Source organism: Atta colombica, unplaced genomic scaffold (assembly GCF_001594045.1).
Source record: "Atta colombica isolate Treedump-2 unplaced genomic scaffold, Acol1.0 scaffold100, whole genome shotgun sequence".
In the NCBI taxonomy this organism is placed as follows: domain Eukaryota; kingdom Metazoa; phylum Arthropoda; class Insecta; order Hymenoptera; family Formicidae; genus Atta; species Atta colombica.
In genome coordinates, this window is record NW_017259185.1 from 963,848 (window position 1) to 986,972 (window position 23,125).

General features: G+C 33.2%; 1 protein-coding gene across 1 annotated transcript in view; it reads left to right on the top strand.

Moving 5' to 3' along the window:
* LOC108684566 (probable serine/threonine-protein kinase irlE) overlaps nucleotides 1-22,339 on the top strand; it is a 30,567-nt gene extending 8,228 nt beyond the window's left edge. Inside the window, 4 exon segments of the mRNA XM_018188958.1 lie at nucleotides 20,000-20,320; nucleotides 21,515-21,643; nucleotides 21,646-21,707; nucleotides 21,710-22,339. Coding sequence (XP_018044447.1) covers nucleotides 20,000-20,320; nucleotides 21,515-21,643; nucleotides 21,646-21,707; nucleotides 21,710-22,339 — 1,142 coding nt within the window.
* The last annotated feature ends 786 nt before the right edge of the window (nucleotides 22,340-23,125 follow it).

The following is a 23,125-nucleotide window of genomic DNA, read 5'->3' on the forward strand; positions in this document are numbered from 1 at the left end:
CCCCCCCCCCCCTCCCTCCTCAACATTCTCGCCGTGTCCCACGGGACCTTGGACCCGGCCCGCTTGTGGAATTATTTCGCAAAGAGTTGACCTGCAGATAGCCTGTTTCGTTCAAATACACTTCGATTTATACGTTAGCAATAATAGGTCTGTTTTTTGTGATTGAACTAGTGTATATGTTTTATATTTTAAAGTAAGATAGATATACATTGCAGTCAATTTTTCTTTAGAGACCGCTGAAAAATTTAGTTTTATGTTGAATTCAACCGCATATTAAAAAGATTGCTTCATATAAAGTATAAATCGATGTGATATAATATATTCAACTTTGAAAATTAAATAATATCTATGTTTTGTTAAATAACATGACTATCATTATTTAATCGTTCAAAATATTTACAGAGAGCAAAAAGTATTCATACAAGGAAGTTTGTTATAAAAAAAATATTCTTATTATTAAATAATTTTATTTGTACAAAATAAATATTAATTAGCAATTTTATACATTGATGAATACGTTCTATTCTAAATAAATGAGCTTCGCATGTATTTCTGATTTTAGAAGCTAAATTTCTCGTCTGTATGAATACTTTTTGACCATTCAAACAATACAATTTTAATTTTCACTTTTTTCAGATGATATATTTTGTATAATTAATATGTATCTTTTTAGTATATATAATTTAGGAAACATATAGTCTATTTTATGCTTTATGAATAAATTGTTAATTATCCAATAAGAAATGATCAACGATCGACGTCAATTAAACGTCGAATTGACGTTAAATTAATGTTGAAATTATCGTATTTATATCGATTCGATGACTTATTTCTTGCTGGATAATATTTACTGTTTAAAAATTCAGTTTTCTTAAAAAATATTTTGTCTATACGAATATTTTTTGCATTCACTGTATATGCTTTTATATTTAACTTTGATGATTTCATGTATAATAACTTTTAGTATACATTAATTTAGTATAAAGATTGAATTCACTATTAGTTAATCTAATATAATTAGTTTTCGTTACAAGTAGTCGAAAAGAAAAATATTTTTTCGAATTAAACTTCAAAGATGAGTTAAGTTATATTCAATTTTAAGTTAAATTTAATTTATTAATAAGTTCATCTGAAGCTATTTAGTATTAAAAATAAAAAGAGAAAAATATATGTTGAAATTTATAGCGTTTAAATTAAATTTTATTGATAATTTTAATAATATTCTGCATATTTAATTTTGTTATTTGCAATTGCAATGAAAAAATGATTCCTAACGTTATTACGCTAAATGGCAAAAAACTCATTGAACAAGTTCATAGAAAATTATAGAAAATTTATATTAATGAATTTATGCATTATTTCAATGACTTCAATTGTATGAATGATTTCAATTGTAAATTTGTTGATAATTACATCAAATCTCGTTTCTACGTCGTGCTCGTTTGCTTTGTTTTCTTCAAACTGTCTTAGGATTTTATACTGACTGTCTGAACAAACACGGATTGCAACAAATTATGCAGTTTTGTTCAAAGGGTAGAATCTGCGAATTGTAAAAATTCTATTTCATTCTAAAGTTTTGTTTTGTTGGCATTGCTTGAAATCCCCTAAATATTTGCACTTGAAACGAGATAAATATATATTCGTTGAAAAAAGATAAAACGAAGATATTGAATGCAAAAGTGCAAGCGAACAAATCTAATTTATTTGACGTGACGTGAACTCTTCCGTTCGTTCAATTCGATCGTTCGTATGATTGATTGTGTTGCAACGAATCGCAACCGGAAGGAAGTTCGATCGAGTATAAAAATTCTTCGGCCTCTCATCGCTCGATTTATTCTATGCATGAATAATGTGCGCAAAATCGCTTTGAAGCGGAATCATAATATATTTCCCGATAGCCGCGGCTTTACTTACATTCCAGGATCCGGTGTCTCAAATTGTAGATTCACGCGAGGCCGCTGGTTTCTCGATCGCGAGGAATAACGCAAATGTCGTTGCGACGCAATGTAATCGTGTGAAATATGACACAATTTTCACAGTAAGACTCGCTTTTAAATATGGATGAGGCGATTATTTCATCGGGCTTGCGGTTCACGCACGACACACTTGTGAGTCACCGACTTGAGACGAGCGTTCGAATTCTTTTCATACCGAAAACGTTCTTCATATGATGTTTGAAAGACAATTCGATCTTAACAAATACCGTTGTTAGAGATAAAAAAAAGTGAATCGAACGACATAAATACGATTCTTTAGTCTTAATTTTTATTTCTTCCAATACAGATTAACTTCAGTTTAATTTTAGTTTAATTTATTTTCAATTTTTTTCTAATTCTACGCGTTAGAAAAAGCTAAAGAATAAATTAATAATAAAATCGCCAACAGTATTCCATTAGAACTGTCGAAGATGCAAATTTGGTAATTTCCTACTATAAGAGTGGAATCTTATTCTAAAAATTGAGCCAATTTTGAAAAAGAGCTGATCAATTTTCTTTAAGAGTAAGATTTCACTTTTCGAAATGAGAAATGCAATCTACAAGTTTTAGAGAATAATCTATATTGGTATAAAAATAGACATAAGATAATTGAAAAAGTTTTTCATCAAATGGTCTTTAAGTTAATTATCAATATTTATATTACTGTATTCATATATTCATTCCGGATACACGTCGAAAGTGAGGAGCTGGGTTATTTTAGAATCAGGAAAAGATTAAATATTGCGTGAAGATAATCGTTCCATGGTTACGAGAGTACACTGCGAAAAACAGCTTAGCTTGCGTGTTTGTTCCAAGATTTTCGTTCCAAACGACTACCGCGTGCATCTACTATAATTAACGCTTTATAGTTTCCTCGTGGACAGGTATATACAGTCGTAGGTAAGACGAGAAAGGAGAACTTGGCAGAAGAAAGAGTAGACGACGAAGGCGGCCAGAGGGGACACAGAAAAGAGGAGAGCGGAAGAGAGAGAAAGAGAGAGAGAGAGAGAGAGAGAGAGAGAAAGAGAGAGAGCCAGCCACTGTCACTGCCACGGCTATGGTGAGGTAATATCAGATTCCATGCCGCGAAACGCGCCAGCGCCATTTTGTAGTGCGTTTTTCATCCTCCGAAGAATTTTTCTATTAACATCAGTCCACTTTTCACGGAGCGAGCCGTCTCTTTTTATTAGTCGTCATGTCATGACAAGAAACGTCACTCAAAGAACACAAAAGTCAACAAAAAAATCAAAATTACTTTATTTTAATTTTAATGTCAATAAACAATTAAATTTGGTAATAAAAAAAATCATCATTTTGACTTTCATAATGTCAAAATAAAGTCATTTTGACTTTCTCTTGACTTAATGTGTTTTTTGAATAGTTTTTTGCGATAGATAGAATTTTTTGTCGTGCAGTGTGTTTATTCACAGGCAATTTGATCAATAAAAAAGAGACAAGAACAAGAACAACAAAAAGATTGATAAAAATGCAGTTTATGACTAAGTGTAATATCACGTAAAGTGATATACGCATGTGAATTCATGCACAATTAATCAAATTTAAAATAACGCCAGCGCGAGATTACATTTGCGTTGTAAATGAATACAAGATGCAATTATATAGAAAAATGCATCATTATAGAAACATCATTTTTTATTTTTAGACACGTGTAGATGTCAAACTATAATGTCATTGAAGATAAATATAACATTCATACGCATCGATCGATATCGATGATGAAAATAATCATAGCTTGACGTAAGAACCTATGATGCAACGAGATTATATGCGTTCAATACTTCAATCTTTAAAAAAGTAGCTCAATTTTCAATTTTTAAGCACGATATTTCGCTCTTTATATTTAGTAACAATTCATTCTAAAAGTTTTATTTTCTCGGTTTTATTTTACGATTTTAACTGCGCGAAAAAATTAATATTATCTTAAAAATTTAACCTAATAGAATTTTTTTGCGGCAAATTCAAATCCCAAAATATATTTAAAAAATGATTTTCTTTTTTTGTAAAAAATTATTTAAAATTTATTTTAATATTTAAACTAGTTTAATCAAAGTATTGTACGCTTAGCAGTGTAACATTATAAAAATACGCTTATATCAAAATCAATATACTCAAACATCATTAATTAGTAAAAGTGTAGAAATGTAAAAACTATTTATGCCATATGTGCATAAAAATCGTTGAATACTTTAAAAGCTAACATTACGCACTCCATTCGATATACAGATTATAGATACCATTGAATAAGTCGTAGATTTCTTTCGTAAGACTCTAAACGTCAAAAGAGATTAAAACCAAATCTCTCTCTCTCTCCCTCTCTCTCTTTCTCTCCCGGATAGAAAGTTCTAGAGCGATAATACTAATAACAGCGAAAAGAGTATGAAGTGTAGCTGTAAAAGATATAGGAGGGACATCTCATTTATCTTTGGAATTCATGGTCCCGAATTAGATCCGAGGAAAAACGTTATGGTCGCTGTTTATCTACGCGAGGGCGATGACACTTGGCCGAAATGAGGTTCCACGTCAGTCGGTAGCGCACTTGTTCGCTTCGACGAGCTTCGTAGCCTTCACTAGCGTGGTTGGCATTCGTCGTCCCCGTGGTAAACGAGGATAAAGACGAGTCCGCGAGAGAAAAAGAGTGAAGAGGTAGGAAAAAGAGGGGTCCCGCAGGGAAAGAGAGAGGAGAGGTGAGAAGAAGTGACTATGTAGAAGGAGACGAGAGGGGGGACACAAGTCTTGCAGGACATTCACCTCTCTCGTGGGGCCCCGGCTCGGGCCGCCATTACACAATCGCCGAGGCTGCGACTCGTCCGTTCCTCGGCCACGGCCGCCATCTTGGTACCGGTCTGTCTCGGTGCGCCGGCTATGGTTCAAGATCTTCACGGTGAAGGTCTCAAGCGTTCTATGCACGCTCGTATTCGCTGAGAAATCCGTGCGATATCTCTTTCGTTGATAGATTAGTATAAAGAGAAGTAGCAAGATCTTGAATGCCAGTGACCTTGCGAATTTAATTTTGATGTGACCCGACGAGCTCACGAAATTTTTAGGAAGATAATTATACTCTATTATTGAATATAGCTTTAATGCAATTTTTCTGCTGATTCAATTTATGAAAAATAACGCGTTTTTAATCATGTTTCTTATAAGAATAATAATGCGCAGAACTAAGCACACGTACATATTGCCAGTTTATTAATACTACGAGATAATAATTTAATAGGATGTATATATCTTTCTCTTATTTCACTGTTGGAGTAAGCAGTATGATATATGATGTGATAATTGAAACATATCACCACATAAGATTAATAATAAGATACTTATTGCGTTAATCGGATTTCTGTGTTGGACAAATCTTTTTGTACTTTCGATGCACATAATATCGTGGAGAAGTGAAGATTACGAGATACATTCGATTATGCTATATATAGAGAAATCGAAGGCGTAATAGGAGATTCGAATGCATGGGTAGACAAGAAAAGCCAGGAGTATATAAGGCGTTTAGTCAGCCCACGTATATGCGCGCAAGCGGCCCAATATCACGAACCATGCAGTGAAATCACGTGACGATGTTACGAAACGAAAACCTGCTGTTGGACACCAAAATTCAATGTCGAAGTCGACGAACTTTCATCCGAAATAGGAGCGAGGTCGCGGCAGAGAATATACTATTGTATGAAAGGCAGGGCGATCAAAAGGGGTTAATCGGGACAAATCTGTGTGAAGATTGAAGAAACCCGAGAGTTTCTTGAATTTCAAGAGAAAAAATATCTTTCAACTTCCAAAAGCCATTATGCAGAATGTCTCTTTGAAAGATATTTTTTATTTTAGTCTAAGAACTTCAAGTCTCTTTAAATTCGAGAAACTCTCAAGTTTCTTTAATCTTGTTAGGGTATTTGAGATCGCGAATTTTAGGACATCCTGTATGTAAAGTAAAGAGACGTCTCCTTCAATGTTGCTTAATATTATTAATTAAATTACTAATTGAAAATTCATCTATTTAGACTCGCCACATTAATATCGGAATATTAAATAGATGACAAATATGTCAAATATGTCAAAACGATTCTCGTATCTATTATATGTGGAATATCCGATAATAAAAAAGTTGCGCGCAGCGCAATAAGCAAAGGTATACTATAATTTTATCTAAGAATACCTTGTAAGTAACAATTTTGCGAAGTATTTACGACTAATGTGCGATAAAAGAATCGGGAGATCCAGCAGACACGACGCCCGCAGAAATGTCGGCCACGTTATAAAGTATCGAAGGGAAACGATAATTGTCCCTTTTTGCTTCTAGATGTAGCTTCGCGACAAGCTAAAATTGGTTTTCAATGATCTAACGAGCGTCGTAACTTCGATCTTGTTAGCCGTTACATTGCCGGTTCAGCAAATTGCGAAATTCCTTCGCGTACCTGTCGGCCAGTCTAGATGTTCGCTGGACGAATCCTGAAGTAGCGATTCGCGTCGAGTGACTAAACACATTTTTTAAATAATTTACAACACGATTTTAGATCAAAAAAGTCGATCTAATTGATCTGCTTTTTCCTCTGTTTATTTCACATATTTCTTTTTTATTGATATTAAATATTAATCAACTTGGCTTTATCGAATTATTATTAAATCGAACAAAATTTTCATAATATCACATAATAATCCTATTTCTTGATAAACAACTGATATTTTTAAATATATTTTTTTAAATTGAAGTTTATATTGAAGTGAATAATTATAAATAATGTATTACTTACTATTAATAGTAATAACAAATATTTCTGTTTCCATTTAATTATATTGGTATAAACATTGCACAAAAAGAGATAAATATTAAAATTTATTTAATATTTCTTATACATTTTCATTAATTGATGATAAGAGCGGCGAGACAGACGTCGCGAATAGTCTGTACTGAAGTTATTCAGAATTTCGATTATAAATCTTCGGAATTACCTACGTATCACTCATGCACATCTTGGATCTTAAGGCGAGTCTTGGGACGGACTCGGCCAATGTACGTGAACGTCCGTGCGTAAGTAGGCCGGTTGGTTCCTTATCCCGTTACCACGGACGAGACACGTGTAATAACAAGCATCACGCATCTCGATGTATATGAGTTTTCAGCCTTTTTCACTCGAAATCAGGATTAATATGTAATATTATTTAAAATTCAAAAGACCAATAATAAGTTTAAATCTGATTCAGTCGCCGTAAAAAGAAATTATTTTCTTACGAAGTCCGGAGAGTTGGAGAGTTTGATAAGTGGCTATAGTGTAAGCGTTTGCAATAACAATATTATTTCTCTCGCTGCCGCGCATTAATAATTAATTGGATCGCGCGCGTGTGTGTGTGTGTGTGTGTGTGTGTGTGTGTGTGTGTGTGAGATTTAATATTAAACCGAGTTCGCAATAAGTAGCGGAATACGAAATGCTGAGAAACAACTGCGCATGATAATTACTAACTTGTTTTGTAATTCGCGGAAAGGAAAAGCCGGTTCGATTGAACATTTTTAATACCGTAGTTGTATATACTACATATATAAAATGAGATTGCTTTTGAATACCGATAAAAATTAACTCGCTGTATCTCTCTTTGTATAGCGTAATTGATAGGAAATAAGATCGATATTCATAGTCGATTTTTATATTCAAGACTGTTTCAGTCTTAAGATGTCACGAACAAATCAAAAGACATTATAATTAACATCTAGTTTTGTATTAACATCTTAAGATCTTGAAATAAGAACGAACTATGAATACCGATCTAAGTGTCAGGATAAAGTACTATAATTGATTAATAAGAACTGACATGTATACATCTTAAATTCATAATGTCAAATTTTACTTAATTTTATTATTTTTAATAATTTCTAAAAATCGCTACTATTCCTACTCAATATATATTAATTAAAACAATGGAGTTAAATAATATAATTCAAGAAAATGTATTGAAATGTAGTTTATTATATTTACTAAGTGCTTATATTAATATGGACGTTGTTCAATTTGAATTGAAACTGAATCATAAAAATAGATTTACATTTTGATATACATAAAAGTTAAAAATAATGAAATGTTATTTAATTCAAGGGATTGTGAGTTATCACTGTTCTTTCGATATCTAACAGTGTACAAAGACACGTGAGAAGTTTTCTAAAAATCGATCCACAGCTTTAAAAAGATATTCGAGAGTGAAAACTATTCTTCCATGAGTTTCTTTTTCTTGAGAGGGACGATTCTTTGACGACCGCATTAATTTCTCACTTCCGCGGATGGACGACGGTTCGAAAAGAGAAAGAGCTCACCGACGTGTTACAGTGTTCAGGTAATAGTCGGTTGAGTAAGAAGAAAGCGGCCTTGCGCTACTTTCCATCGTTAGATAATATCGGTAATACAATTTTCACCGAGACTCACAGCTTCATAGCGAGTCTCTCGTCACGACGTGGAAAAGTAAACAAAGTTAATCGAATAATAAATCATAATGTTACACATACATCTACGAACATACATAAATATATGTAATAAAATTAAATAAAAGGAAAAAAAAGGAAACAACATATATTTTATAAGAAATTTCTAATAAAAATCACATTTTTTTCCTTCGAATAAATCGATGTCCAGCTTCGAAATTCATCGATTGTCGATTTAAAAAATTCAATTCAAAATGGTCGGAGCAATTATTTTGCGATCCAAATTTCATCTCGTGAAAGAAAAAGATTCATGAGATCGGGGATCGTGATAATCGGGGTTCAGTGGGTCAAGGCTGGAGTGAGAGTTTGAGAGTAATTCGTCTTTTTCCATCTCGCTCTTCGGTCTCTCGAACGACGACAGAGAGACAGCGATGCGATGGAGAAAGACTGAAAAAGGAATCACGACGGAGGAGGAGCAGCGGAATGAGAAGAAGGGACGAGGAGACGAGAGGCATTTATTCCACTGCTGTAACACTTTTATGTATTATGTTGCCGCGTTGCGCAATCGTAATTGCGCAATAGGGGGTTAGCTAATAGCCGAATGTTCCAACCTGGGCACCGTTAGACGTTCACGGATGCGACAGCATGTTAGATGATCTGTATATGTACGCGTGTGTATAGTAGTACATGAGTCGAGTATTTGTACGACAAACCGACGATCGTTCACTTAGAAGGAATCCCTGCGATCCTTTCATGCTGAAAAGCATCACACCTACTTGGGCGAGGCAGCCCCTTTCCGTAAGAAAGATCGTTGATCTCCGACTTCTTTGTTCACTTCCCGACAGGTAATCGATTCTTGAAAAAGACGTTTTTCATTGTAATCATAAAATGCGAAAGAATTACATTGACAAAAGTAGCTTACAGAAAAAGAAGGTATTTTAGGATATCTATTTGATAATCGATAGATAATAGAAAATTCACGGATATTTAAATGCATACGCATTTACATTTAATTTAACTGTGTTTGTTTTTTTTTTTGTATCGTAATCAACTTGAGAATGGCACCCATAAAATTTCAATATATTAAGACTTACGAATACATCACATTTAAAGCACGAAAGTAAGTTGACTAGATTAGAATGGGACACAACCTATAGAAAATATCTCTCTATTTGCATTACTACAAAATTGAAAATTTTTGAGTCTTCATATTTAAAAAAAAATATAGGAAGTTTCTTACATGGCTTTGTAATGTGCTTTGTCTTTTAAAAATAGATTTTTAAAAGACGAACAAACAAAAAAATTATGAAAAAATTACAAAATTTCTATATGTATTTGGAAATAATACAAAAAGTTTGGTTGCGATTTAGAATTTGAATTGAATACAAAATTATTTCAATAAGAAACAGACATGTGTTTTTAAAGAATAATAAAATAAAATGAAAAAATTTTATTTCAACTTATATGTATTGTTATATTGACCTATTGAATTGTTTTGTATATATATGACATTCATTTTTATAAAAATGTAACAAAAAATATAATTTCCAATTACTTTTTGCAAAGACTGTACATTCTTAAAAGTGTTTAAAAAGCGATTAGGAATAAGCCTATTCCTTTGTCTTCTTCAGTTATACTTTAAATGAATATATTTCGATTAACTAAATCTCTCTCTCTCTCTCTCTCTCTCTCTCTCTGTTTTCTTTCTTTCTCTTATTCTCTGAGTCTTAACGTCTTAATGCATTCGAGACTCATCTCGAGTCTGTTGCACTTGCTCGTCCAGCAAATCGAGTCAGTAGGCTCGTTCTAACGGAACGTATCGTGTCGCACGGCGTGTTACGCATACTGTAAGGTAATCCCCCGGATCACCAGATGCGTTTCAACCTTCCCAAGGACATGATGAGCGAAAGTGTCCACCGTTTAGTGACCTCAGTTGTGGCCCCTGAAGAAGCCTTCGCGGGAAACAAATTACTTATAGTATAATATAAAAGAGAAGAATGAACATGATCTTGATGCTTTCAATATGTTATATACTATCTTGTTGATGAATAACCTGAAAATCTAATTGTTATTCCATTTAATCATTTTTTTTTAAATAATATGCTTTAAGTATTGCACGTACTATAATGAACTACACATCAATTACTGCAATGGTTCTCCTTTAAATTTTTATCATCTTTTAATTGATTTATATATAATCTTCGACCTTTAATTTATTCAATTTTATATTCTTTGCTTGTCATATCGGCGGGGCACGTAACTTGTCGAATGCAGCTGTCTGATTAACATATCGTGTTAACGTAAATCAATGAGACATTAATCAATGAGAAAGTATCGCCGATCATCACGTCACTCGACGCAGCAATCCGTTCGCCGATAAGACACGTCCTGAAGGAGGAGTCAACGTGCACATCCAAGTACTTACACGCGGCACGCATAAGTGCGCGAACATAACTGTTTTATTAAACCGTAAGCCGCGTCTTCGCATTCAGCGGCTACTTATGTAATCGAAAACACGGAGAGTGAAAATCGAGCGCGATCCTACTTTCGTCGACGCGAGAAGATGCGCCTCCCGGCGCTTTTGCCGAGCTTGTGTATCACCCGGCTAACGGGCAACCTTCCACCGACTATACCTCTTATGAGATCGTCAAGCCGCGTATTTGGATCTATTGTAACAAGCGACTGTGATGAATTGTAGCCTGGTACTCGTGAACTGCCAAGCGAGAAATCGATGTCGATTTTTCATGGAAATGTACCGAAATGACGGAACAATTGAAACTTGTATGTTAATACCAAGTTGAAATAAATACTTCATAAACACTTTAGCTATTTATATATATCACTGTAATGCTTCCTGTTAATCACTTTCTTTTACTGGAAAAAGTCTGATTGTATTAATTGGAATCCTGGTTGTAAATGAACAAATTAGAATGTTCTGAATCAATTAAACTTTAGTTAAAAGAATCAGAATTCTAATTGATATGATCAAAATCTTCTGGTTCATTCATTTTCAATCAGAAATTTTTCTTAATGTTAGGACAAAACATCACTGTTTTTTTGTCATTATTCAGTAGAAACGTCTTTCATAAAATCTGTAACATACTGTATATGAGACTCATTTAATTTCAAATGTTGATTAAAAGATACTAATTAATCTTAGAAGAAATCAAAATAACATAATCCATATAAAAAATATGTGATTATTAAATTTATTTTACTCAAACTTATAAGTTTAATATAAAGAATATAATTGAGTAAAGATCTCAGATTCATCGTCAGCTCCTCTTAGAATTGAAGTTTTATTTTCATTTGTATTTGCTTCGTCGAAAGAACATTGGCGTTTTTTGATCAAATTTTGCCTATAAATTGTGCTGTGAAAACCAACTATAGCCAAAGGCGAGGTAAGGCGTTTTTTGATCAAATTTTGCGATGTAAGAATTGACACTTTTAAAAATAAATGGAGAGAATACGAGAATAATTTCTTATCGCCGCGCTTGCGAAAGTTTTCTTCAAATCGATGGAGGCATTCAAGGGAATTTAAAATGACCTGAATTCTGAATTAGAAAACATTTCGCATCGTAGATGAGTGCGTGAAGGGTCAAGGTAACAACAAGTTCGTCTTATTTCGCGATGTATCTATGTATTCGAATGCGATCAAAACTCTGCTCGAGCAGTTACCATTTGCTATTTGCGCACGTGTCAAGGGCGTGGCGCACATTTGAATTGGATCGTTATATCGGTATTGCGATCTCTAGTGTCGTTGTTGTCCCCGTTAGCTGTTTCTTTAACAAGGTCACATCGCAAGGTTCAACGCACGAACGAGTCGCGGCGGAGATTATTTCGCATGCGTTTCTGCGATCGTTATCTGTTCATTCGCTAATGTATCCATTAGCGTAAGGTCTTTTCGTTATATTTCTTGTATGATAATTTGTCATCATTATGGACGTATGCCTGTAAAATTATATGCATAAGTTCATAAAGAGATAATCCTGGATTTAACTTGACGAAAGGTACAAAAGTCTTCAGTGAATTATGTGCATAAGCTTTCAGTGAATTAAATTAAATTACTATACGTTGAATAAAGTCAGTGAAACAATTAACCTTTTCAAATATTTTCTATAATTTTAACATATATCTAAAAAATGCAAATCATTTTCCTTACAATCTAATACTGATCCATTAATATTGAAAGATAATTAATTATTTATTGTAAGTATTAAAAACACTGTTGTGTTCAATACTTTTAGTACGCCAAAGAACTAATTATATGAATTACTTTCAATAGTAAATTAAGATAATTAATTATTTTCAATGATTAATATCAATAATTAATTGCTTTTGATAATAAATTGAAAATAATTAAATCGACCAGTATTATTCCTGTAAAGATTCCTTTTTTGTATTACACGATCGTGCGTGCGTTTATATGTTTATATATGGAATTACGAGATATTTAGTCGAATGACGCATTTAGGACATCTCTGAACATGATTATTTTCGTATATGTGTAACTTGGCCGCATTCACCCATCCAGGTATTCACTTTCTTACTTTCGATCATCATGACGAAGTTGGAGATACGATATTAAAACGGCGCGGATAACGTTAGCGCGAACGGTACACCCGTGAACTGTTATCCTTGCGGAGAAGCAGACGAGGGAACCCACTGGCCCAGCGATCAAGTCGGCACTCAGTTCGTTTAACAATGTCGTTTCGTCGACAGTCTCGAAATGAACATTCGATCAATAACTGCACGTTATGTTGCGTTTCTGGTGAAATTACGTTCGTCACAGTTGGTGCAATCATATTTATCTCTTATCCTCAGATACTCACAAAAGTGTTGTTCGAGCTAGGATATCGAAAAAGAAATTTCGAAAGTTAGTATATAAGACAATTATAATAATTACGTTAAAATAATAATAATGTTCAATAATTTAATGTTCAATCATTGTGAATATTGAAACTGACGAAAATAATTTTAATTATATTCAATTGCTGATTTTGTTAATTAATTTATTAAAAATTGAGAAATAAATTTGGCAGAGGAATATATTAATATCAAATATTTTTTTAATTTTAAAGATTGTTTAAATTTTAATAAATTATGCAATCACAGTACTGTGAATGAAATTATTGCTCTGTACCATCTATTATTGTGCTCGAAAAAATTGATTTCATTTATGATTTATAAATTAGTATTTCATTCTTAATTCTCATATCTTCCTAAAACTACAATTTTGTGATCTATATTAAAAGTTATAAATAATAAATGCTCATCAACAATCTTTTTTTTCTACAAACATTCATTATGTTAATGATAAAAAGCTTATTTAATCTCAGCGATTTATATACAATATAATTCGAATTATTTTTCCTTTAGAAATCTGGAGTTTCCACAACTGCACAAAACAGTATATTTTACCAGAATTCATAAAATCCTTTTTCACATGATTTCATATAAACAATTATTTTGTAAATAGTATAACAATTAATTATTCGTGAAAGATTAATTTTTTTATACATTTATATAATATGTACAATATATATACAGTATTCAGTTTTTATACATTTTATATATCTTTCCTGTATAATTATATAAAAATAAGAGGCTAATTAGTGTACAAAAATATATCGAAAAATGCTAATTATCAAAATATTTTTTACATCTACTGCAGAGTATTATTAATGTCAATATAAATCTCTCAGATTTACACATAGTCGTTTAAAAAAAGGACGATTGTTCAAGAACAAACATATCAAGTCAGGAGAAAATCTAAATGCTGAATTTTGTGTTACAAAATTTGAAGTTATTGACAAGTTATTGAAAAGTCAAAATAAAATCATTCTGATTTTTGTGTCAATGCTCTTTGAATCCATGATGTAAGAATACCAGGTGTAACATTACAATAATTTCTGATTAGTAGAATAGATTAATTTTTAATAGCAGCTGTATATTTTATAAAATTTGAGACCAAAATTTCTTGATTTGTTACAAATACCATCACTTTGAATTATGCGCATTGAAATTGGTTCACCAGATCTTTTTACATCACGCTTGAATTGATCTGAATCAATGGAAGGCAGTCTAAACGGAGTCTAAACATCTTCTTCAGAGGAGTGAAATTTCCCAGATAAAATCGAGCATTGAATACGGTGAATAGTTCGGATTCAAGTACGCAAAACGCGAATTCCTCGCGATGCGCCTTTTTGCAATACGTTTCTTCGTCGGCGCGGCAAAGGAAGGCTCAAGGCAGAGACCGGCCCACCGCCATATTGGTTAACCGGGCAGCGCGGAAGGGTCGTCCGGCACGGGGAAGTCCATGGTAGAATGAACGCGGGAACGCGGGCGAGAGGTTGACCGAGAGGTACAGAAGGAAGAGAGAAAGAGAGAATAGACAGAGAAAGGGAGAGCACGTTGTGTAAAGAGAAGAGATATACGGTGGTGGAGAGGAAGGAGGAGAAACGGTGAAGAGGAGTGAGGACGAGGAATAGTAACGCGCAGTGTGCCCGGACAACGCTCCCGCCGGGGCCAACTAACGGTCCAAACCACCACCATCACTACCACCATCGTTCGCCACCGTCACCACCGGCTCGCGAACCTCACTTCGATAGTTATCGTCATCTTTCTCCTTCCTTTTGCATTTCTTCGTGCTTCTCCTTGCTTTTTCCTTCTCTTCCTCTCTTCTGTCTTCATCGTCGTTGTGGTCGTCGTCGCTATGTCGCCGTGTTCGCTCGACCGCGCGTGTGCGCAGATCCTTTTAAACTACAAATTCTTCGCGATCGGTCGTTTACATTTCCTTTTACATTTCCTCACGACGAATTCCATGAACGTAGACGAGGCGATAGCGCGACGAAGGGACAACTCAAGCGTGAAGATCGCGAAGAAGTGGTAACCTTCCTTCTCTCGTAAGGAAACGGGAGAGGAGGGAGGGGGGGAGAGGAGCTCTTTTGTGAGCATTTGTTGTCGAAGATTATGGCGATGGTATCTCTTATCGTATCCGGTACTCCCTACTTGTTCCTTATCACGCGCGGAGAATAGAATAAGCCGCATTTAGCGTGAATACGAAAATGGAGTCTATTGCGCATTATCTTCATTGAAGACAATGCGCAACTTAGAAAGGACAAACTTGCACACTTACACTTATTGCTTGAAATCTAACGCATATCTTTGCGATTATTAGTATCTACTAACATAGGAAGCGAACATACCCAACTATCTTAAATGTTAAAGGCTATATATAAGAAGTATTTTAATTTTTTTTATAATATATTGATCTTCAATATATTATACTCCAATAGCACAGAACTTGTAGCAATATTGTAACAATGTTGCTGCAAGTTTTATGCTCTGTTAGAGTATATTATAAATTTTCCAATAATACTGTCTACATTTTATGACAATTTGAATGAGAAGTGATCAACATCTTGTGCTATCCTTTAATGATTAAACATATTTTTGTTTTAATTGTAATTACTTTTGCAATGATATTGTACATTTTATAATAATTTACATACGAGAGATAATCAACACTTCGTGTCAATTTAATGATTAAATATATTTTTGTTTCAATTGTACAGCGAGATATAATTTGTACATAAGAACATTTTATCGTAAGATATTTTGACGATGATGATCTGTTCTACAACGAAACTTTCTCTCATGTTCTTCATCCATTTTGTTACAAGATTACCCTCCCTTTTCAAGTTTCTTTGTCCGTACCTACATACCTCGGTGACACTCGCATTGCATATTATAAGTGCGGAGCGAAGTAATCGGTCGATCCTACTTGGTCATTTATTACGTCTATTTTTAGACATCAAGGTACTGTCCTCGAAACTTGGCGAGGTCATAAAACTAGAGGTACTCCAATATGACCACCGCACCGGTTCGTTAAAAGAGCAGAGAAGAATGAGGAAACTTCATATTGCGCACGGTCATGCGATCCAAAGGATCCAAGTAAAAAGAAAACTCCCCCGCCCTACGATCAAAGGTCCGATAAATTCTCGAGTTACAGGATCTTTCACGTTAGAACTACCGTCTATTCTGTTCGTTCTAATTTTTCATGCCGTTCTTACGGCGATTCGATGAGCTTCCTCACATTTTATGCGAATCCGTTCTTCACCGCGTTTACCGCAATTGCAACCGGAAGCAAGGGCCACGAAATGAAAGGCTAAAAAGAACCTTTCGGCATTAGCTACGGTCCAATTTTTTCCGAGTTTCCGAAGAAAGAGTAAATAAAACTAAAAAGTTCTGTATCTGTAAAAGATTTGTGTGACATAAACTAAAAATTTTACCCTATGCTACATATAGATCTATAACAGAAAGAAATTTAAAAAATTTTAAATTTACGAGGGATGCGTGCAAAAAAAAGATGTTTTGTAAGAACAGTTACGAAAGGAAAAGTCATTGAAAAGACTTTTCTCTTCTATTCTTATTATCTTCCGACAAGGTTCCTAATGTCGATGTATATAAGCGGTTAATAAGAAAAGCAGAACAGTAAATCATAAAACTCCACCTCCAACAGTTTTAGCGACGTCTTATGCAAAATTGTCAAGGATTTTCTATCAAATGCTGAAAGGTAAGTGTAGGATAAATGCTTTTCGCATCGGCAAACACCGAGAATAATTTGATTTTTTTCAGTTTCATTGCCATTACATGAATCAGAGTTAAAGTCAAAGACGAGGCAAAAATTTATCTTCACGTGAAACTTATTAAAATATTTATATTAAAGCCTGCCTTCGAGGATCTTCAATGAATTTTCTTACAAATAACACGTGAAGCGAATTGAGAAGTGAGTGTTGTAACTTCTCATTGTAAAAATAATTCATATAATTTCTTTCTCCTTGTCAAAAATTTAGGAGGAGTTGCATCCCTGACCCTTCTTGCATACCCGGCCATATAAGAATAGATATATAATTAGACTGCCTAAAAATCGCTATAGATAAAAGATGGACAGTGAAACGCGTATCGAATAACCACATGGCAGCTGGTGCGTCTTCATTGCATATTCTAAACCAGGATTAAGAATTTCAGGGAAAAGCAGCTATTGTGAAAAAAAGGAAGGAGGATGTGGAACAAGATGGGAACCAGAACACGCGGGAGCGCTCTGAGATACGTCACGAATAATAAAAACTATACACGCGCGGTCGCGAATAATAAACCGTGCATCGGGATGCACGCCGATCATATTGCATTACGTATTCTCTCGACGTTTCTTCCGGAAAAAAAAGATGGATAAAAAACTTAGCCGTCGGTTCTCGGTCAGTCGATCCTGCTGACCTATTTGTGGACTTATAAAAAGCTTTGTATTTTTAAGAACGCGAAGTAGACAGAAAGATGAATCTAATGATCAGCACACGTTGTTATTATGGATACTTTGTATCAGCTAAAAATATCGGCTAAGAAGTAAATATCAATCAAAAATGTTCTCGTGAATATACCTTAAACCAAATATAAAATATAAAATTAATTATATTTAGCTTTTAGTAGCTTTAAGAAGAGAAATGATGTTTTGTTACAGTTTTAGATAAATAACTTTTAAATGAGTAAGTTGATGAAAATAAATTTTTACGAATATTTAGTAGAGTACGTTTTATTAGTACATATAAAAATTTTATTTTATTTTATATAATACTACTTCCTCAAATACTACTTCATCAAATTGGCAAATAAGTACTAAAACATGATCTTACAGATATATATTTTTAAAAATAAGGCAAACAAAAAAATTAAATAACTTTTAAATGATAATAAGAGAATTTTGTGTTCAATTTTTATACAAACAAAATTTTTACTCAGACGAAATAATGGAACAACTTATGAAATTTGATTATTTTGATAATGCTTTGAATTGTGACACATCCTTCTTTGTTTTCACGATATTAAAACTGTTTTTTAAAAATCTTTGTTTCCACGATGTTAAAACTCTGACATTTTGAATAAACGAAGCATTCGAATCACATTATAATCATAAATCACCATCTCGTGCTTCATTTAAATGTATGAAATGGAATGCACTCTAAGAAGCACTCAGGTGATAATCTAGGGTCGATCGATTATGTATCTCAAAACTTATTGTTAGTGTAAATGATAAAAGTGAGCTCTCACTTGATTGGATAGTTTTCATCATTCATAGGAAATGCGACATTTCTCATATAACATTGCTCGATAAGAAATTCTATGTCGAATGATGTTAAAGCGGTCAAAATTGAAATTTGTCAAAATCCGTCAAAATTTACTTAAAGACATAGATTATTGGTTTCCAATAATAGACATTATTTATGCTTTGTATGGAGGAAATGACAATGAAAATAATAAAATTCGCAAGACATTTGAATTTAATAAGAAGACGATTACGGGATCACTCAAGATCCATTTTCCCAGACAATACATTTAGAAAATTATATATATATATAGATTAGAATAAATATATTAAGTATATAAATATATAAATTATTTAAATAACTATGATGAAAAAATGGCATACATAGTCGAAGCAAATCTTCATGTCTTATAATATTTTTTGTGTAAATTTTAAAATTTCCAATTCAAACAAAAATTATGAAATTGTAAGATTATAAAATTCACTTGAAAATTTTATTGGACACTAAGATCCGCTTAACCGTATAGGTAATTTTATTATGTTAGTATTTTATGTTATTTGAATAATACCCCAGCAAACGAGGATTGAAATGAATTGAAATGGATTCAGATTTTCAGAAATATTGATTCACGAAGGTTAAAATGAATGCTTTTCAATCCTGAATGCATTTTTATTCATTTATAGGAATTGCATTGGAGCATATCTCGATACCTTTTAATCTAAAAATACTATTAGCTTTTCTGTGCACAACACCTACTTGTGAATACTGTTCAATTCAAAATTTTGAATAGGAAATGCAGTTTTTCAATCCAATTGAATCTAATCGAATCCAATTGAATCCAAAAAAAAGTATTCGCTATTTAAAATATGCATTCGGATAGAAAAAAATTTCAATTCATTTTAATCCATTCTCATTTGCTAGGACAGTTCATATAAATAATCCTAATGTTGAAATAAATTATATTCTGTTATAAATTATAGATATACACGTGTGTGTGTGTGTGTGTGTGTGTGTGTGTGTGTGTGTGTGTGTGTGTGTGTGTGTGTGTGTGTGTGTGTGTGTGTGTGTGTGTGTGTGTGTGTGCTTACGTGTCACAACAAAAGTTATGTATCACTTGCATTTCGCATTCATATCTGTGATTTTTATTCTCAGCATAGGGATATCGTATTTTCATTTATAACAATCGCATATTTTTTCACGTGAGATGAAAGTGCGAGAAGTGAGAATATTCAACAATACACAAGCGATCCCCTGGAGGTTTACTAGAATACTAATAATTTCATTGATCAAATCTAGTAAATTTGTTCACTTTTGTAATTTTCACCTTGTTTGAAGATACAGAATCGACTTTCAATCTGAATAATAGCTTAAATGTCGAATGTGTCGATTATTGATGTATAAGTAAGTTAACGCATGTCCGGACGTGTTTTGTTTTTTGTTCATTCTTGTCGGCGTCTCTGAACTCGCGACAGTCATGACGTCTTAGCGTACAGTGTCGCCGATCAAAATATATTCGGCTGTATATATTTCCGATTTCGACAGCGACGAGGACAATTACCCGTATTACGACAGTGGCGTTGGCTTCAGCTACGATAACAACAATAGTAAGAGCAATAGTACGCAAAATTCACAGTCGCCTCGTGTATACGAATTCGGCAAGTTCGAAGAAAACTATGACTGGATTCAATGCCAATCTAAAAGCTATTCCAATCACGTGTACTACCACAACACGCGGACTGGCTGCAATACATGATACAGACTTGTTTCGCATTTTATGGAATTCTTTATCTCATTCGCCTCTGTTAGAAGAGTAAGTTGATTCGAATTTGAGAAGGGGAATATAAAGTTGCGTTCTTATCCTTTTTACAATTTCTTGCATTTCTCGCGGTTTTGAGGACAATAATAATAGTCTATAACCCTATATATATATATATTTTTTTATCTTAGCTCCTCCCTCTATATCTGATGTGTACTTAGAAAAACAAATTATATCGATTTTCTTCGACTAGATATTTTAAAGAGAGAGAGAGAGAGAGAGAGAGAGAGAGAGAGAGAGAGAGAGAGAGAGAGATGAGAATTGAGCTATGTAATAAAAAAAGAATAACGGCCAATAAACGAGCAAATAATGAATATAAAAAAAAATATTAACATAATTTATTCAATCAATAAAATATATTCGCTGAATTCTTTGGAATAGAATTTTATTGTAAAGAGTGAGAAAATTAAGCAATTTTTCCAGTTTTCTTGAAAAAAGAGCTTAGTTTTCAATCTTTAAGAGTGAGATAAACACCTTAATTAAATATATAAACATTCATAATAATATTAAAATTATCTGATTAAGAAATTCTAATCTTCAATTCACAATTCTCGAAAAATTAATCTCGAATGCGTAGTTTGATATCTTTACGATTCCTTTACAGAAATTTCAATTTAATAGATATTAGTTAATTTAATGATAATGTTTAAATAACAGAAAGATAGTAATTACTTTTTTTAGTGTTTTTAACTCTCCGTCTGCAATCAGGATCTTTTTTGGTACAAACAAAATTCTACTCTCAAATTTCTCAGAAATAAAGGAGGCCTCAGAAATAAGGAAACCGTTCGGCTCCAAATTATATATTAATTATTTATATATATTATTATATATGATTGTAGTGCTGTGAGAATAGCAATTTGGAGCCGAAATGTACGGTTTGTGAAGTAATGTATTTTCAGTTGAATTATTAAATGAATTTTTGTATCAATTAATTGCATATCGTTTACCGTGCCGACTTTTAAGACCTTTATTTAACATTTTTTTTTTTATTTATTTAAATCAGGAATTTATTGTTTTACATTTACCATTTATATTTTACGGTTACAATAAACTTAAGCTGAACAAAAAAAAGACTTAGATTGAAGACGGCGGAAGGAATAAAAATATGATTGCAAGCGAAAGGTAAGTAGATAATCACTATCTTCCAGTATTAAATTTCTGTTTGCGACTAAAGGAAAATCGTTTTGGTAAGCAAATTACACGGGCGATATTGTGGAATCGACAAACGATTTGGAATTGATGTCAGTATCAGATGATGAAGAAGAGAAACAAATTTCTGCACGCGATGGCAACAATTGATCGATGGTGCGATATTATTACACTCCCCAGATGCTGATGAGTCGTGCAATATGACAGACGGAAGTGACTGTTACAAGGAAAAGAAACAAGACAAGACATAGACGACGAGAACAACAACATAATCTATTCGCCATTGTATGTCGCAAATTTTCTTGAGAATGAATTTTTTGAGGATACCGAGGAGAAGACTAATCAAATATTAGAGAAGACTAATTACATATTGGACTCGTTGAACACTTCGGACATATTTTCCTTCCCAACGGAACTCGTCATATATGGCGTACCGCGTTTGAAAAAGATCGACGTTGAGTGCCAATTAATCAAGCCAAAAAGAACGTACGTCACCAGAAGTCGGAAAAAGCCAGAATCCAAGAAGATCGTAAGCGACATGTACGGCGTACGGACCATCAGTTACAATCTACCTGAACCGGATGAGGTATGCGCAGCGATGGGAGTGAAAATATCAATGTTGAGCGACAGCGAAGCGAGCATATTACCCTCGCGACGCACGAAAATGATGAGGTTGCTGGAATCTGAATGGCGTGATATAGAGAAGAACTTGCATCAACCGTTATTGAGCGACTCAAGTTCCAGTTCATCGTCACGGTCCGATACGACCAGCTCCAATTCTAGCTCTAGTTCTAGCTCGAATCAAAATAACAACTTCAGTTCCAGCTCCAGCTTTTGCTCGTGTTCTTCTTGCGACAGAAATGCTTGATATTCAATCGAGTTGTCCTGTTATTTTTATGTATACGAAAAGAACGATTTTGTTAAAGCATTTAAAAATTTAGTTAGATGTAGATCTTTAATTTTATTAAACCATCAGAATAATTATTAGAAAACTCAAGTTGAGTAATATGGACGTACTTAGGATCTCAATTGGGAAAGGCAAGGATTTATCTATACTTTTTGAAATATTTATACATATTACAACTAGCTTTGAGATTGAACATCTTCAACGAACTTTTTTAAGAATAGCATGTAACAGATAGATAATGAGTATTTATGATTTTTATAAATTTGTTTATTTTTTGCCAGAGAGGACAGGCGCCTCTCCCTTCTCTTGCGTCCATGAAGAGTAATATTGCAAAAAATTTTGATGTTTTAGTAATTAGCTTGAGTGCCCTACATAATTATTTTGATAACATCTCCAACAAAATTAATTTCAGATATGTATCTAATTAAATTTTTAGATGTCTTAGTAGTCGTTTTTTTCGTGTAGAAATAGAGTCTTCTTTTAGGTTTTTTTTCTCGTATCAATCAATATTGTCTTTTATTAAATAATTTTATTTTGGAATTTTTTTTGATGATTGCTAGAATCTAAGTTTTTTTATTATTATTTTCTGTATTATATTTTTTATATATGACAAGATACAATTAGTATTTGCTATCTTTATTTTCGTATTTTTTTAGTCTTTTGACTTAAGATTTTAATTTTTATTTTATTCGCACAAATCGAGTTAGTTAATTACTACTTTTTCTTTTTTCTATAACCAACATTTTC